This window comes from Aspergillus sclerotioniger, assembly GCF_003184525.1.
Source record: "Aspergillus sclerotioniger CBS 115572 chromosome Unknown BO94scaffold_3, whole genome shotgun sequence".
Classification (NCBI taxonomy): domain Eukaryota; kingdom Fungi; phylum Ascomycota; class Eurotiomycetes; order Eurotiales; family Aspergillaceae; genus Aspergillus; species Aspergillus sclerotioniger.
In genome coordinates, this window is record NW_020290993.1 from 1,339,192 (window position 1) to 1,357,165 (window position 17,974).

Here is a 17,974-nt window from a genome sequence, read left to right on the forward strand (position 1 = left end):
CAATAGAGGCCTGCGACGTTGAACATCGACCACCACGACTGGGATCGGACGTGTAAGCGAGACCACCCAGACCAGAACCACCGCACTGGGGTTATTCAGACGAAGCGGAAGTGGCCCGGGTGGATGCAGGCGGATCGACCCGCCCGATCTATCTGACATGCAGCTGTCCAGGCCTGCATTCTGCACTCTTCTTCTCCCGTCGCGACGTCGTGAGTATCGATCTAGAAGAGCTGGGCAGTCGATGTACTGGATGCTGTCTCTAAACTGATCGACAGCCAGTAGGATGACCAGGAGCCTGGAGTTCCCAGCAGTGCAGGGCTCTGCATTAGTGTCGCCAACTAGCCCGAGTGCAGCAGGATCGGAGGAAGAAAAGGGAGGAAAAACGGCGGAAGTTGGCCGAGCGGCGAAGTCACGCCCCTCCGAGTCCCGTGCCTTGCCCCCTCTCGCTTTCGCTTTCCCCCCCCCTTCCCAGTTCCCACTGTTCCCAGTTCTCCCCGGTGGATTTTGTCCCCTCGCTCGACTTCCGTCCACTTGTCTCCGTCTGACTCGTGTCTGTGGCTTGCTCCGGATAACACGCAAGGCAGCAACTGGCCCAACTGGAGCTTTCCCCAGATTCCTCATTCTAGCGCTTATCTCCCTCTACTATTACTACTATTACTGTTAATTGTTGTCCCCTTTTTGCTTAAAATAGCTGTTGACAGCACCACCGCGGCTCCTTCCGCCTCGCCAGCATGGCATGGGCGACAATTGACTGGTCACGGTGGACCACAAGTCCTTATTATGCCTTAGTGATCTTTATTATAGCTTGTGGCAGCATCCCCAAAGGTAACGTCACCTTGCCGCGATCGTGTCTCATACCGCATCTCAGAATCTGACAGGTGGGGTGGCGTTGCAGGTTACGATGAAGGTGGCTACAGTGCCAGCGTCAAACTCGAATCCTTCATGACCGATTTCAATCTCCTATCCTCCAATTGGACCCATGATGCCACCGGCCTGGCCAACCGTAAGGCCAATATCACATCTTTCAACGTCTTGGGAGCGGCATTTGGGGCCTTGTTCTCGTTGGACTTGAACGATCGCTTGGGCCGACTATGGACATGGCGTCTGTCCTGCTTGGTCTGGGCATCGGGCCTTTTTATCACGGTCTTCTCCTCGGGCATCTACGGCCTATTGCTGTTTGCCAGGATTTGGAGTGGTCTGGGCGCTGGAGCGCTAACGGTCACTACGCCCTTGTATCTGTCGGAGATCGGTGAGTAATTTAAGGGGAGAGACATGCATGCCCTATATAGCTTGCTAATATCGACTATAGCGCCGGCTCGAACTAGAGGTTTGGTGGTTAGCGTTTACATGGTGATTTTACTGGCCATTCTATCTGTGGGTAAGCTTACGCTTCGATAAGGACTAGTCTCATGTGTGGCGTTTTCTGACCTGTGGTTCCGATAGGGTTCTTTGTTAACTACGGGGCCGACCTGCACATGGCGCCTACGCGCGAACAATACCGCCTGGTCCAGTCCATCCCCTTAATCCCCACTGGAATTGCTTTCTTCGCCTCTTACATTGTCCCGGAGACCCCTCGCTACCTGGTGTCCAAAAATCGTCCCGACGAAGGCCGGGCTGTACTGGCTCGGCTTCGCGGTAAGGACATCTCCGATCCTGACATTGAGGATGAATTCAACTCGATCGATGCTCAAGTACGAGCAAAGGCTGCAGACCTGGCATCTATCAGCCACTGGCAAGCTTTTAAGCAAACCCAGTCGAACCCGAATTATCGGCAGCGCTTCTGGCTCTTGATGGCCATGCAAACCATCGCCCAATGGACAGGAGGAAACGGTATCACTTACTATATCTCAAATATTTTCCAGTATGCTGGCATCACTGGAAATGCTGAGTCACTTGTCTCTTCCGGTGCCTATGGCATCGTCAAGCTCGTTTTCACAATGGCCTTCACTTGGGGCCTAATTGATATTTTGGGGCGGCGTCGCTGCGCATTGACAGGCCTTTCCCTCCAGCTGGCTGCCCACATCTACATGGGAGCTTACATGGGCCTACAGCCGGGTTCTTCTGATAACAAATCGGCCTCGAATGCCGCCATCGCCTCCGTCTTCATCTACGCCGTTGGCTGGTCCATCGGCCTCTGTACCATTCCTTATCTGTATGGCACGGAGATCTTTCCCACTCGCATCCGCAACGTGGCCTACTCTCTCAGCATGACGTTGCATTGGTTCTTCCAGTTCGCTGTCGTGCGAGTGACACCCAACATGTTCGCGTCTCTCGATGTTTGGGGTGCGTATGTCTTCTGGGCGAGCATCTGTACCCTGGGCATCATCATCCTCGGTATCTGGATGCCCGAGACCAGCGGTGTCCCCATGGAGCGTATGGGCGATCTTTTCGATGGCCCTTGGTACCTGCGCTGGCGTGCGAAGCCGAAGGATGTCGCCTCATCCTCAGCTTCCACCGCTGGAGAAGGAACCGAAGTCGGTTCCAGCTTTGATGCCAAGCAGGTGGATAGCAAAAATCTGCCTTTGTAAAAGTTTCACGGACGACTGTTCGAATATATACCCGACTTACTGATGCTTTACTCTATACATATTCATACATATATAGTTGGACTTATCGTCATATTTTGGTTTGATGTGCATGATCACTCTCGTTTTGGAAAAAGGCCGATCTAGAGCTTGCATTTATTTTTGGCGGTACATAAGGGGGGATAATTCTACAAACTGGAATACTTACTCTTTCCTCAACCAGATCGTACAGGTGTATAATAGATTGGAAAGATATATTCCCCATTCACCAATGTGTACATACAAACGTACAAGAATCTTGATTATTATATAGGTCCAACTGCTTTGATTTTGTCTCCCAGATTATTCCCCTGATTTAGGTGGACAACCGATAGCCTGTGCTTGGCTTCCCATCACGGGTTAATGCCGATCCCACACGTAATCGACTGCAGGCGTCATGTTCGTCGTGATGGGCTCCGCGTAGGAGAATGCTTCAAACACTTCCGGCGTGATCTCGTACGAACCCGGGTTATCCAGCGTCAGCATGGCATTTGGCATCCCGCCTAACAGATGTGCCGTAGTCATTTGCGGCACATTTGTCTGCGAAAGTTCAAATTCGGCAACTGGCTGTTGGTAGGTATATCCCGGCATTATTGGAGCTGTAGAGTTCATGCCTGTATTGTGGATGGGATCCATGGGGTGGTCGGTTTGTTGGGGTTGCTGCTGCACAGGAGAGACACGACGAGAGTTATCGGCGAGGCTTGCGGGGGACGATGCATGGTGTTGAGAAGGGGAGTGGCTATGATGAGTTCGTGACCGTTGGTGGAGTTGAGGTTGGGGTTGAGGCTGAGGTTGAGGCTGAGATTGAGGTGGTTGTTGAGGCTGTTCGGGTTGAGGGGCGGGGATTACGAGATGGACGTCAATTTGTAGTTTGTGCAACTCCTGATAGACGAGGCTCAAAGCTGTAGTGATCACTGTCGGAATCATTAGCTGCAAGGCACGTATCGATTTTAGACAATAGTCATACCAGGATTTGTCCCCTTCACCCGCTCCAATGCATAGATGCAGTATCTGAGTTTGTCGAGCGTCCCCGGAGCAGCGTATTTCAAGGCCTGGATTTCGAGCAAGAATATAGACGCCGCGGTGTATACACTATAGGCGAGAGAGAGAACCACGTGGCTGTCACCGAAAGTACGACGATACAAATCGAAAAGGGACAAGATAGTAGTCGCGGACGTCATGCATTGAACTAAGTGGCTTTTGTCGTAGGCTTCGCGGTTTGATTTGGAGCAGAGCACGGGGCGGTGAAGAAGGATGTTGATGGTGTGGTAAAGACAGCTACACGGACGGTGTTAGTACTCCATTGAAATGACAGACAAACAAGGTAGATGGGCACGCACTTCAGGGTCACAATGTGACTTGGCGGGCTATACGGAGGAATGTCCATAGGTTGGAGCTTCAGATAACCAGGGAGCTCCTCCCACCAGTCAGCTAGATTTGCCGCTTGTTCCTGGATGCAATTGTGAAACTCCATCTCCGAGACTTGTCGGATAGGGTCGTAAATATGGATGAGGATTTGGTTGAGAATCTCTGCCAGCCCGCACATCTTCATGAAGCATGATGTAGAGTGGGCCTGGGTGGGCGGATAATGAGTACCATCTGGGAAGACGACACCATGAGGAGTCCAGATCTCAGCCTCGGCGGTATCATCCAATATCATCCTTGGAGGACTGACCCGGGAGTGCTGCATGGTCGGAGATCGGCCGAAGTATAATGAGATCAGTTTATCCCAGAAATAGCAACTCCAGAAGAGACGATTTCTGATCTCAATATCCTCATCACTGAGATGAGCGCTGTCAGAATACTTGCGACTATCGATGGAGATTCCAAGGTCGTCCAGCATCCGAAAGGCCATTCCGCTGTACAACCACGCTTGAGTCCGGTTGCCTCGCCCGAACTCTTGCGCACTGAGGAGGAGTAGTGTCTGAATGGTTGGAATGCCGATATAGCCGGCTTTGAGCGAATCGTATAGGCCTGATACGGCACGGTGGGAAAACTGTGCCCCGCCTTCAAAGGATTGAAGAATGGGCCCAATCCTGGGCTCTGTCTTGCACCATCGTACGGAGTGGGCAAGGATCGCGTTCAACAAAGCATCGGAGTAATAGGGACCATTAATCTTCATATCACCTATATCGTGTCAATGTCTGGGTGTTATCAACCAGCAGGAGGGGGGGACGAACGAGTAAATGTAGGTCGATAAACGAAGCCGAATAGTGGTTGAATCCAGCACCAATGTGAATCTAGGAGATATTGAAATGGCTCCTGCAACGGTGAGAATGATCAAAATTAGCCCATATATTCTCTTTCTTTCGATTTTCAAGGGTTGGGACTTACGGGCATAGTAGCCATCTGCTCAAAGGCGCGTTCCCGCCACGCATTGTTGATGAGTCTTTCTTTTCGTCCCTCCAGTTGCATAGCAAGAGGGATTGTTGATGAGGTCTCGCTTAGGAGGCCACTTGGCAGCTGAAACAAACTGGTCGGGCCATGGAAGGATATTCGACCATCGTGTTCGACCTTGAGACCTTCGAAGTCTCTGACAAGGTCGCTCTCTGATTCCTCTTCTTCTTTGATGCGAGTTCGGATGCCCGGGCTGGCGCTGGACTCACCCGGCGATGCCGGAGAAGCGGCTTTCCGCACCACCGACTCCGGAGGTTGTTGGTTTCGTAGCTTGGAAAGAGCATCTTCCAGCTGCGCGACGCGCGCTTCCAGCTGCTTCGTATAAGATAAGGTTGGGGCCCTGAAGAGAGAGGGTCAATAATGATCGACAATTTGCCGATAGGGCCTGCAGAGCGGGTCGGATTGGTGGGGGAGCAAAAGTCCCAGAAGCGAGGGTAAGGAAAAGGAAAAACAGCCACACTCACAGACTATAGACGCACACCTCGCCGCGTGCCGCACATCGCGAACATGACGGACTGGCTCCGTTGCATTTCACCTAGTCGATCGGGTCAGCATCATCAGCCAAGCATGTGTGATCATTCGACATATTAATCTCGGAAGTCATCCGAGTCAGGAACGTAGGGGGGGAATGAACCCACCTTTCGCTTGCGACAAGCCTCACAGGAAAAGGCGCTTTTCCGGGGAAGGTTGGCCTTCAATGGCACGTCGGCCATGCCCGACTTATTAGATTCTACGACCATGGAATTGGACAATCCAAGATGGCCGTGGGGGACGGAACAAACGTCGCGACAGCCTCCATGGAAGAGAAAATTCACGATCACGCGAGGGGAAGAAGAGGGGAGGGGGGGCGAGAGGAGAAGGGAAAGGGACAAGAGGGAGGGCGAGTGGGGTTGGAAGGGAACCAGAAAAGTGAGACGATGGCCACCAGCTTAGGGGCGCACCTTAATCCAGCAGAGGGACCATTCCTTGGGTCGTGGGGGGGCGACGATGATCGGATTCGGAGAGGTGAGGGGAAGCATCCGGAGCTTCGTTCGGAGCCTGTCGGCGTCACCCACACTCTCCCAACTCACATTGTTATTCTGATAATTCTTGTCCGTGAGGGCGATGCTCCGATCCGAACACCCCAGATAGATGATGCGCCATCCTGTCAAAGCCCAGCCGGCCCCGATGGGACGACAGGCGGGAGAGGCGGCGCCGGAACAGTTGGGAAAGATTGGAACGCAACCCGGCATGACGATATCTCGGGCGAGTGAGACCCTGCTGGGCCAATCAGCGACCCGATGCCGGAGGGGCTGACCCTTTGCCGCCGCAGAATTCAGGCAGCATGGGCTGGCCGGGTACTGGATGGATCAGGCAATCAATTAAGCTTAATCCGCCCCCGATCACGTGGAGCCTGTCCAGGCAGTCAGGCAGTTCTTCAGTCCCCCTCTGGGGTGGGCGATCATCTACAGCAAGTACGGAGTGGTGGCTTCAGACTCATCCTGACTACCTCGGCTACTGTACATATATCTCTACACCCTATATTATTATACAAACTGCTTTTCCAACTGCACCAGCAGGTCGTGCACATCATCTACGGCGAGCGGAACTGCGCGGGGGTTCTTCAGAGCCTTCTCACCCAACCGCTGGGCCAGGATTTCTTGCAGCTTTTGTACTCCGCGTTCTGGCTTGCTCTGTAGCTGACCCGTGACATCTACCGTGATGCGAGAGGCAGCAACATCCTTGGGTCCCAGAATGAAAATGAGGTTGTACTTCATTTGCTTGGCCCGTTGGATCTTCTTGCTCAAAGATTGACTGCTGGTGTCCACATCGATCAAGAACGTGGAGTCAATCGTAGAAATGGGTTGGGGAGCGACACCTCCAGTCTGGTCCGACTGGAGTGCCCGGAATCCAGAGATTTTCGCGGCGGCTTCGTGCGCCTGTTGCACGACGGCCTCGTCTTGGTTGACCGTAAGGACGATGCCTTGGCGCGGAGACAGCCAGAACGGCCAGCGACCAGCATATTCTTCGATGAGTAGCGCCAAAAACCGCTCCAAGGAGCCAAAGTTCGCCCGATGGATCATCACCGGCGTGGCCTTCCCTGGAGTCTGCGGATTATAATCCTCCTCCCCTTCTGCCACCTGGTATTCTAGCTCGAAACGCTGGGGCAGATTCATATCGAGTTGGATGGTAGAGAGTTGGTGATATTTGCCTGCTTTATCCTGGAGTTGAATGTCGATCTTGGGGCCGTAGAACGCGCCATCGCCCTCATTCATAGCCCATTCTCTGCCCGTGTTGTCGAGCGCCTCACGCAATTGAGCCTCAGCGCTGTTCCACAGCTCCAGACTTCCGATGAAGTCCTTCTCTGGTCTTGTAGAAAGAACCAGACGGTACGGCCCTAGTCCGAAGGTTGTCATAACCAGATCCACGAACCCAAGTGCCGAAGCGATTTCTCCTTTGATCTGCTGGGGTCGGCAGAAAATGTGGCCATCATCTTGGTGGAACCGACGGACACGAGTGAGTCCACTCAACGATCCTGATACCTCATTCCGATGAAGAGGGCTAAAGTCGGCGTAGCGGATGGGGAGCTCCCGGTACGAATGGGTTTGCGATTTGAACAGCAAGCAGTGACCGGGACAGTTCATCGGCTTCAGGCCGTACGACTCGTTCTCACCCGTCTCCCCATCCGTGTCTCCAGTAGCTCCCCTACCGCGCACCTCGTACATATCATCTTTGTAGTTCTGCCAATGGCCGGAGATTTCCCAGAGAGAACGTTTGTAGATCGTCGGGGTTAGGACCTCGCGGAAACCGTATTGAAGGTATTGTGTGCGGAGGAAGGTTATGAGTTTGTTGATGATATGGGTGCCATTGGGAAGAAAGAGAGGTGACCCAGGGCTGTAGACCGAAGTTGTGAAGAGGTCCTGGGAGGTGCCCAGGGCGCGGTAATCGGCCGGGGTGGAAGACTGAGCTTGAGGCTGGTCGGGTTGCGAGTCAGAGCATGAACAGGACCGCGACGACGTCGATGAGAGCCATTGCGCTCTCACCAATGGCCAACGGGCTAGCCGTCCGTCGATCGGCGGTTTTCGAGAAAGCAGGGGCAGCCGTAACAAAGGGGAAAGTCGACGCATGGTGGAATGGGCGGACAAGGACATGGACCGGATGGTGAAACTGGAGGATTTTCCTGGCCTCCCGTGACCGCGCGATCTGCCTGCCCGATTTGGAATCGCGTTCCCGTGATTGTCCCCCACCACCTCGTCGGCTGGCTGGACGTTGCGTCGTCCGATCTATACTATCGAGCTAGGTATCTATCTGCCTTCTAAGTATCTCATGATCGGCATCCTGACGCTCCACCGGTCAGTCATTCTTATCATAAAGTCGTGATACCCTCTACTGTGACACTGTGTAAGCGCCCTCGCTCCGCATGAACCAGAGTATTGCTCGATTCCCCGCTACATGCCTCTACTACAGAGTACTCCATATAGCGGCAGCAAATACATGGCAGCTAACGTCCTCCATAGAACTACGCTATATAAATTTACCAGTCCCCGAGGCGCCTTGCAACAGCATATAGTCTTATATTACAATCCCTTGCTTCGTACGGCGCGCGAGTGTTGTTTACCTCTCCAGCACCGTCTTACAGCCCAGAGAATTCCATCAATTAAAACTTCCATAGAGCTGCTATAGGCCCAAATTCATCCTTCACTACGAACCTAATGCCTCCAGTCACCCGTCGGTCTCAGGGTAGCTCAATCTTGGGCGAGTCCTGGGTGGTAGCTTCACATAATGAGGAGGACGAGCAACGAGTCAAACGTCAACCATCCGAACCTTCAAGTCCGACACCTCGACCAACTCGAAGGAAACGCAACTATGGGTCGGAATCGATCTCTACCTCCACCTCGTCTACATCAGGGCCAGAGCTAATCATGCCGTCGGTGTACGAAGCTCCTATCTCAGAAGGATCCTGGGTTGCGCCCACCACGCGATCCAAGCGCTCTCTCAGGCACAGACCCCAAAAGTCTCCCAAGCCTTTGACACAAGAAGAGGAACAGAAATCTCCTTCGCCCAGACGAGTTGAAATTACACCAGACTCTACACAAAGTCCTCGCCAATCAGAAGCAAGCCAGCGTCGCGCATGGATTTCCCCGAACAGACCGTTCCAATCAGTCCTACGCACGATACTCAACCTTGTTCTCATTGCAGCCATCTCTCACATGCTCGTCCTTCCCGAAATAGTCCAACAATATCAAACCCTGTGTTCGTTAGAAACAATAGCAACCCTATACCCAACTAGCTGCATCCCACCTTACCCCCAGCCTCAACCCCGCCACCACCAACAAGCCCCCTGGGAAGCCATCGCTTCCTCACAAGCCCGCCTCGAGTCCCTCTTCAACACCACCGTTCACGAAACAGATCCCTTGGCCAACATACTCAAACAAAGCGAGTCCAAGATACGCGACATTCACCAGGAACTCAGGAAAGCCTACCCAGGTACCAAACACGAACTCTACCTCGAGTTTACCGGCTGCTTACAAGCCACCCGCACCGCCGCAAGCAAATTCGACACGCTTCGAGTCGACCTCCGCTCAGCGGTGGATAGTCTGATCGCCAGCGGCGATGCTCAGGCCATCTCTCAGGACGCGCGTCTCTCGACCCAAATGGCCCGACGAGAACAGTACCTTGACCAACTCATCTCACGCATGCAGTCTAAGGCCGACTCCCTCTCCAATGACCTTGCCACCCTAGACGACCACCTCGAATCGATCGGGAGCATCGTAGCCCGGGAATCGAAGCAATCAACTACCGCGCCCGGTGCACCACCCAATCCGGGAGGCAAGTCAGACCAACCTCCTCGTATGCGCACATTTGTCGACTCGCTCTTGGGCGTCAATCGCCCCCATCCAATCAAAGCAGAGGAAAGCGCCATCCCCAGCCACGGAAACTCACTAGTCGAGATGTTCCGAGAAGCCGCCACCAATCATCGTCCCGTGATCCATGTTGTCCGAAACCTATCGAATCAGCTCCAGACTCTGCAACAAAGAAAGAATTCTGCTATCTGAGCACATACTATCGAAAGCTAATGTGAGACATGCATATGGGACGACTGACTGACTCTGAAACCTGGAAATATAAGCCTTCGGCGTTTAGGCGTTCTTTGTTACATGGCACGTGGGTTTAACGTTACACAATGATTCTGTCAGGTACTGGCTACTAAGAGTAAGACACCTGACGCCCGGCGCCTAACAGCTGACAGCGGTACAAATGGATTGGTTAAATGGATATTATTAAATTCTAAGCTAAATAAAGCTCTCGATTTTGTCCAGCAAATGAACGTCCGGGAACGGACAAAAGACCCTTTTCGTGATGATAATAGCGCGTATGAGGAGGATAAAGTAGCAATGGGTTCATTTCCAAAGTAACCAACAACGTCCGTAGCAAAACGAGTCCGATCCACGTCCTGTCTGATAGCATTCAACTCCTCTCAAGTATGTACTGACAACTACATTCCAAATGAGCTATGCAATGAAAGCAGCGAAAAGGGTGGGTGAATGTTTCCAAACGCCCGAGAAGGAAAGAGAAAGCCTTGATCAAAGGCTGATATAATCGGGGGATTATATCGGGGTTGATCAATGGCCAATTTACAGAAGGGCGGCGAGGAGACCAGCGAAGAGAACGCCGGCAGGGGCGCCAACCTGGGTGGCGGCACCGGTGTAAACGCTGGGAGAGGCGCTGGCAGAAACGGAGGCGGAGACGGAGGCAGAGACAGAGGCGGAGCTCGAGCCGGCGGCAGCACCGCTGCTGCTGGAGCTGGAGCCAATGCTGGAGCCAATGGTAGAGCCAGTGCCGATGACAGCGGAGGAGGAGCTGGCGGCAGAGGCGCCGGAGGTGCTAGAGCCAGTGCTGGAGGTGGTGCTGGAAGTGCTGGAGCCGGAGGCAGAGCTGGTGCTGGAGGTAGAGGTAGTGTTGCAACCGTCCTTGTCGACAACAATGCTGCTGTAGTCACCAGTCTTGTCGGAGTAGGTGTAGGAGCAGCCAGGGTTGGTGTTGGTGATGGTGACGGATGAGATGACCATGGTGAAGGGACCGTCAGCGTAGTCAGTCTCACCGCCGGCCCACTCGATGGTACCCGCGGGCTCAGAGGAGTCACCAGCAGCCCAGATACCGAGCTTCAGGCGCATGGGAGTCTGGGGGTAGCGGGTACCGCTCTGGGCATCGGCGTAGTTGAGGGTGCGGATAGCAGTGCCGTCAATGCTCCAGGTGGTCGACGACTCGGTCCACTCAACGGTGTAAGTGTGGAAGGTATCCTGAGGGGTCGACACGGTTGCCCAGGTAGCACGGTCGTAGGAGGAAGTATCACCCTTGCCGAAGTAGTTGGTCTCAATCTGAGTGGTGTCACCACCGAGAGCCTCCTATAAGTCCCAATGTGGTTAGTCCACTTTCCCCGTGCATACTGGTTGATAAGGGTGCAGATGGGCGTGCATGATAGGGGTTGACAGGGGTAGCAAGGTGAAAAGCAAAGGGTAGACTGGGGGAGCTTACCCAGTCGATCTCGTCGAGAACATCCGACTCCAAGACAATAGCGCTGCAGATACCGGTACCAGCGGCAGCCTTCATGACAACTTCAGCCTTGCCGAAGAAGAAGTAGAAGTCGGTCTCAATGGTGGGGGCTTGGCCCGACTCGGTGATGATGAACTCGGCACCCTCAGAAGTGAAGGTCACATTGTCGGCGGTAGTAGTCCAGCCGGACATGGAGCCAGAGGTGAAGTCGGTGGTGAAGGTGCTGGTGCTCAAGGCCGTATCAGCAGGGCATGTCTCTGTTTGCTCAGTTAGATTCGTACGTGGATGTGCGTGAATAGGTATAGAAGCAAGAGGAACCTACTGTTGAGAGGGTCGCAGTCCGTGTAGGTCTGGGCGGCGGCAAAGGGCAGCACTGCAGCCAGTGCAGCAGTAGCGAAGGTGCGATACATGGTGAAGTTGCTGTGGAGGGGTATGTCAAGGCAACTTGATGAGGGTTCTTCTCTGTAAACGAGGGTGAAGCAAGAGACTAAACGAAAGAAGACTCCTGCGTGTGTGTCCTGGGTTGAGAAGGCGGGTAGAGTCGGGGGATGCTTAAGCAATTAAATAGGAATGAAGTAACTAAGTGAATCTAGCACTCAAAGCGAACGACTGACCCAGGAGCCCGGGCAACCAAAGAGGGAAGAAGAGGGGAATATTAAACTTCCGTTACTATGGAACGGGAAGTGGGAAAAGTAATGGTAATAAGGTAGCAGTGAATGATGCTAGCCAAGTGGGTGCCGCCATGGAGACAGGTTGTATGATATTAATACTTCCCCTGAGGGAGCCTTCATCCGCTATGGAGCAGTCACGCTGAGCCAACGAGACCAAGGATGAGAATTGGGGGCAAAAGCCGTATCCCCTGGTTCGGCCTTGCGAGGACTCTGGGCAGGCACTGGGCGAAGCCTGCGTCACGGCTGAGGTGGTCAGACACCGTGACTGAAGGAGGAGCGAAGGACGACATCGATCCAGTGGAGTCTGGACTGGAGACGGCCCCAGTGAGCGAGCCACTGGCGGCCTCTGTGATAGGCGAAAGTTCGTCCGTGAAGGCTGGCATTATCCACTTTTCGACTCGGTCGGGAGGATCGTTCGCTGCGCTGACCGGCCGGGGAAAGCAACGAGGGCGTGCGTACACTGTATACGAAGGCGGAGCAAGAGGAACAAAAGCTTGTGCCTGCCGCGTGTCTTACACGGTTTTCTTTGCGTTTCTTGTTTTCCCTCTCTCCCCTGCGCCGCTTTCGTCCTCCCTTCCATGGGTGTTTTTTTTTTTTTGTTGTGCAGTGTAATGGCCCTTGTCTCCTAGTTCTCACCTCACGTCCTCCTTGAAACCGGGGCTCACCAACGGTCCAGCCAAGGGTTGAAAGGGGTCCAAGATGTCATTCGCTTAAATTGGACGAAGGAGTGGATTCTTCCTACAAGGTCGTATCGCCGGCGTGGACCGAGTCGGTGTTGGTCCTGATTAGGCAACGATGTTATAATAGTCGTAGTCCGAGGGCCAAGGGGGCCAAGTATTTAACCACCATTTGCCACGGTCGCATTATGCGCATATTATTTTCGCGCCCTCACCGTCAACTAGCAGTCCAACAGTTGATTTTCCCACGTGCTGATCATGTCGCAGCTTTGACGGCGCGAAGACGTTGAAGCCAATCGAGGCGAGCCATGGATCTAACACAATGGACCTGCGGTTCAGCCATGAGGACAGACAGCGGGAGTAAACACAAGAGGTACAATATAACGGTCATAGGGCAGTAAAATCGGAGGTCTTAGTGGGAAGAGTTATAATCGAATCAAAATGTAATAATCATGACTTCGGCCGAGGATCCGTTCCAAAAGCTTCCACCGATATTGGATGACACCCAAGACAAAATAAAATTGGACCGTCCAAGCGCCGCCTCGGTTGGCCAAGTGTTTTGCAGGTCAGAAGACAATAATGTCTCACCCGGATAATGTTATAACAAAGGGCTGAAGATGATGGCTCGATATCTCTGACCCAGCACAAAAATAATGGAAATCACAAGCTTACCCACTTATTCAGTCCATCAGCGATAAGCAGACGCATTCGGATGGAGGGTCCGACCTGCCGAACGCTTCTGGTTTAATTTCTGGAGATGAGACAGAAGTACGGTGGGGGGCGAGCAATCTCACAGGGTGTCAGGCACATCAGCCTTAATCTGAGACAAAAGGGGACTTCATTTAACTGATTTAATTACTCCGGCCCCTGAGGAGCGAGGACAGGAGCAGCTGTCATGAACCCCTCGCTGTCATCTTTGGAGCGGATCGTGGTTCGCGGAGGATGCTAACGAAATGCTACCTGGCTTGGCCGAACTCTGAGTCGGAGAAGTGAACGGGTCACCTGCCGTAATTTTGCCTAGGGTGACCCTGCTCAGTACCATACGATACGGACTTGAATACCAACTGTCACGTGGCATTTTTCTGCCTGAAGATGCCTGTTGATGCCTGCGGATGCCTGGGCAATAGGTTGGGGAAGGCGTGCCTCAGGTTCGGCCTCTTGTTGGGCGATCCAATCAATCCGGCGCCACGTTGGACGTTGATCATCAGCCGACCCTTGTTTCCCCTCTTTTTCCCCTTATCTTTCCCTCTCCCACCTTCTTGACAAGACACAAGTATCTATCTACCCCCCAGTCCTGCAAGGCTCAAGCCCTTGACTTCCGACTATGGTCCAGAAACCCAGCAAATCATTCCATCGCGCTAATTTGTCTCCTTCTATCGTCGGCGCTGCGTCCTCCTCTTCCCCGCTAGATCCAGACATGGACCGGAAAGTCTACATTCCGCTCTGCTTCTGCCTGATCTCCTTTGCGGTGATGGTCTATGTCAACTGATTCGAGATTGTGGAGGATCATTTCGCTTTGATCTTTCACCGAACACAATCCCACCCCAGATCTGCCACGGTGTCGTCGGCAAGTCGTAAAGACATCGAGTCGACTCGGTACTCTATCTCGACTTCCTACGATACCAACGATAACCGCTCAGTGCCCCACCCAAACAAACACCAGGGTATCGGCATCCCAACACCCGATCCAGACGCCAACCCGCAACTCAGTTGAGAACCACTCGGAGCACTACCCTTTCAAACTCAGAATCACCCATCAACATCCCCAGCCTCATGGAACGAGTAGAAGGACCGCGGCATCTGGAGCTGCAACGGGAAAGAGCCGGTCGATCGACCACGCAAGCCGCAGAGCACTACGTATCCCGCTTGCGGGACTCCGGCCGCGCCACAGCGATCAACCACAGGTGCCAGCCAAGTCCCCTCGCAAACCAGTGCCATATGCAGCTGCACCTATCTCGCAATATCCCGAACAGGGCACGATAACCCGATCTTCAGGCCGGCTTGGAGTATCGGAGTTAAGACTGCACATTCGACGCTAAAGAAAAATCCAGATGCATAGTGACGTATGTACATACGTACGCTGGGGCGCCACAATTGCTTGTTTGTTTTTTGCTTCTCGGTGCTAAACTAGTTGCCCCGCATAACGGACAACAAACAAACTAGCAACCAGCCTCTCATTGACCTTTCCTATGTGTAATTGCTACCGCATGCATGTTGTTATCTATACCCTATATACCATACAACATATGTATCCGGATAAACTATGGACTCTATAAATAACATATTTTTCCAGCCTAATCTCAGACACTCCGCGGAGCCCGGTAAAGCCATCAGCCTGAAACCTGTACTCACCACTACCGTACTTTCCACCCAATCCAAACCTATCCAAGCTAGCCATGCATTAGAGGCAACATCTGCAGTCATCCTAATCCATCATAACCGGATGCCCTAACCTTGAGACAATCTTCCCCACCATAGATAAGACAACGACCCAAAAATAGCCCCAATCGAAACTCACAGCCAGAATTGAGAAAAAAAAGCTCTGCACCTGGATAAAGGAATGATTGCATGCACACGTGCGGGCCGAAAATAATTTCCCTCGGAGTACTGATAGCAAGGACTTCAGTTGTCTCAGTGTCACTATAAGTGAGCTGTACTAGTATTTTCATTGTCTCAGTGCATAAAATGTTCATGTACCTCCCATAATAAATAGATAGATGGCACGTAGAGGGAGATACTAGTAGCTTTATGTGAAGCAATAGTTCAGAAACTACTATATCCTAGATCTAGATACTAACTAGATGTGTGGATGAGATTGATTGTCTATATACTGGATAAGCTTCTTGGAACGGATGATTCTATTTGGGTGTTATGCCGAGGGAGATGGATAGGGGTGTGGTTAGTGGTATGAAAAACGGGATGAGTTAAATATTGAAGATCCGGTGACTATCTACTAGAAAGATGGAAGTACTAGTGGCGAATCCCTAAGAGTTTTAAAGAGTTAGTCGGGTACTTATTCATCTATATGAGCTGTGGATGGGATACTGTTTTTTGTATGAGGTATGAATGTATCTGAATTACTTATGACGGTGAAATTTCATGTCTGGATCTGCGGGTACAAAAAGAACAAATGTTTATTTCCAGCTAATCTGGGACAATGGGAATCATGGGCTAAATGATAAGTGCAGTCTAAGTCGGGTAATAATAATTATAGATAGCCCAATAGATGTCATCGACCCGTTCATCAGGATCTGATTCAAGGACGGTTTCAACCTGCTCTCGTATGGGACGTGCCATCCAGACCAGGCTCTCGAGTACAGAGTCATTGACAGCGGGGTCACGATCTAGATCCCCTCGAGGGGGAATATCATTGAGATGCCCCCTGAAAAGAATCACAATCAATCGAGCCAGATGACGGAGACCCATGGCTCTGTATCGGTCAGGCTGAGCGCAGATTCGATTCACTGCATCTCGTAGGGCTTCTCGGGGAACTTTCCGAGTAAGCAACACCATATGTTCAAATAGAACATCGCGGAGCTTCGACTCCCCTCCTCCCGTGTCGTGGCTCAGCATCAAGAAGATACTTGCAATGATGTTTAGAATGTCGTCCACGACGTTTTGGTCCTCGGTCGATGCTTGTGAGTCTGCAGATGCGCGAAGTTGGGTCGAGTAATAATCGAAAAACGGGTTGAAAGAGGATTTGCCACGGTTGTCCATCATGAATTTAAGCCCCTCGATTGCCTGACAGGAGAGGGTCTGAACGATGCTCTCCCTGTTGGAAGTGAATGCCGCGTAAAATAGCCATCTTACAGCGCTGGCGATCTTATTCGTACCGTCATATTTGAAGCGCTCGAGCCACTCGTTCAAGACATTTCTGATGGGCTGCTCCCGGTTCATCTCGATGGCCTTGTTCCAGAATCCGATTGATTCTCTAGATAAGATGTCACTCAACTTGAAGTGAAAGCCGTTAGTGGTAGTGGTCTGGACCAGGACATAGATTGCCGAGTTGCAGATCTGCTCAACCCGACTGTAGTCCGATCTTTTCAGGCTGAATTCGACGTCCTCCACAATGGTTTGAAGCAACTGTCTCAATTGAATACCATCCATGCGCTCGTCCAATTCGTAAATCTCTTTCATGCAGGTGGCAAGCAATCTGGCCAGGCCGTCCACGACTGGCTGACATTTCCAAGGCATTGAGACTGCCGTGGCTAGCAGCTGAACTCCCACTCTCGCCAGTAGCTGTGGGTCTCCCTGTCCGGGGTCCTTGACCCTATTCTTTATATGCTCGATGTAATTGTTCAGGATATTGTCAAGCTCATCGGACCCTAGCTTTTCGTGTACACGGAGGAGAATAACCGTCCACCGCTCTGAGATAAAGTCGACTTCCTTACTCCTCTTGGCCTTGATCATCTCAGCTAGCAGCTCCACCCCGGCAAATGTGAAGATATTCAAAATCTTGTTCTCAAGCACTCGACCTTTCTTGTTGGGCTCATTAGTTGACCTTTGGCCGAAGAATGCTTGGAACCATTTCCGAAGGCACGCGAGCAATCTATATTCATTTTTCGCGACCTTTTGAGAAGGAGAAAGGGCACACTCCTTTGACTTCGAGACTGTAACCCTCTCGATCGCTTCTGCAAAGACTTCCGTCGCAGCCTGCATGAGGGCCTTATAGATGAGAGTCTGATTCCTCCGAATGGCAGAGATCAGGGCACCGCGCCACATCTTGATGAACACGCTAATCTGGGTCTCCTGGTTCCTCTCAATAGCAGCCCATAACATGGAGACGATCTTCTTAATCCTGTACTTTCGAACCCATGGAAGCGGTGCCTCTAGATAATCACTATTACCCCCACCGGATAGCTGGCCATCGGGTGACTGCAATTTCGTTCGCAAGTATTGTTCAATTTCCACATGTCCCGACTGATGCGCAATCCACAGCGCAGTTCCTGTGGGACCTTTGATGTTTGGATCAGCACCCCTTTCGATGAGTGCCTCCACCATGTCTTTGTGGCCATATTCCACAGCCGCGATCAACGCCGTACCATGCATGCCTCCCTGGGCGTCAATTCTGGCATTTGAATTGAGGAGGATGTCGAAGATTCGGATGTGCTCCTTGATTGCGTCTTCATAG

The 17,974-nt window shown here is 52.3% G+C and overlaps 6 protein-coding genes across 6 annotated transcripts; 3 read left to right on the top strand and 3 right to left on the bottom strand.

The window, feature by feature from the left end:
- The first annotated feature begins 500 nt into the window (after nt 1-500).
- On the top strand, nt 501-2,815 carry BO94DRAFT_531280 (putative MFS quinate transporter). The gene is made up of 4 exons (XM_025610864.1): nt 501-825; nt 896-1,249; nt 1,310-1,378; nt 1,444-2,815. Exons 1-4 carry the CDS (start codon nt 732-734, stop codon nt 2,526-2,528), a joined length of 1,602 nt encoding a protein of 533 aa, XP_025472122.1. The 5' UTR covers nt 501-731; the 3' UTR covers nt 2,529-2,815.
- On the bottom strand, nt 2,646-6,141 carry BO94DRAFT_531281 (putative C6 transcription factor). Its single transcript, XM_025610865.1, has 7 exons — nt 5,600-6,141; nt 5,426-5,496; nt 4,899-5,301; nt 4,745-4,826; nt 3,905-4,691; nt 3,532-3,842; nt 2,646-3,478 (listed from the first exon to the last, which is right to left on the bottom strand). Exons 1-7 carry the CDS (start codon nt 5,699-5,701, stop codon nt 2,925-2,927), a joined length of 2,310 nt encoding a protein of 769 aa, XP_025472123.1. The 5' UTR covers nt 5,702-6,141; the 3' UTR covers nt 2,646-2,924.
- BO94DRAFT_225769 (uncharacterized protein) lies at nt 5,455-6,351 on the top strand. The gene has a single exon (XM_025606256.1). The coding sequence runs from the start codon at nt 5,720-5,722 to the stop codon at nt 6,212-6,214; it is 495 nt and encodes a 164-aa protein (XP_025472124.1). The 5' UTR covers nt 5,455-5,719; the 3' UTR covers nt 6,215-6,351.
- BO94DRAFT_531282 (threonine--tRNA ligase MST1) lies at nt 6,262-8,091 on the bottom strand. Its single transcript, XM_025610866.1, has one exon. It carries the CDS (start codon nt 8,066-8,068, stop codon nt 6,488-6,490), a length of 1,581 nt encoding a protein of 526 aa, XP_025472125.1. The 5' UTR covers nt 8,069-8,091; the 3' UTR covers nt 6,262-6,487.
- A 159-nt stretch (nt 8,092-8,250) lies between these two features.
- BO94DRAFT_225951 (uncharacterized protein) lies at nt 8,251-10,113 on the top strand. The gene is made up of 2 exons (XM_025606257.1): nt 8,251-8,340; nt 8,459-10,113. The coding sequence occupies exon 2, from the start codon at nt 8,654-8,656 to the stop codon at nt 9,995-9,997; it is 1,344 nt and encodes a 447-aa protein (XP_025472126.1). The 5' UTR covers nt 8,251-8,340; nt 8,459-8,653; the 3' UTR covers nt 9,998-10,113.
- Nucleotides 10,114-10,188: 75 nt separating this feature from the next.
- Nucleotides 10,189-12,105, bottom strand: BO94DRAFT_531283 (glycoside hydrolase family 16 protein). The gene is made up of 3 exons (XM_025610867.1): nt 11,818-12,105; nt 11,478-11,752; nt 10,189-11,347 (listed from the first exon to the last, which is right to left on the bottom strand). The coding sequence occupies exons 1-3, from the start codon at nt 11,903-11,905 to the stop codon at nt 10,577-10,579; spliced, it is 1,134 nt and encodes a 377-aa protein (XP_025472127.1). The 5' UTR covers nt 11,906-12,105; the 3' UTR covers nt 10,189-10,576.
- Nucleotides 12,106-17,974: the final 5,869 nt, after the last annotated feature.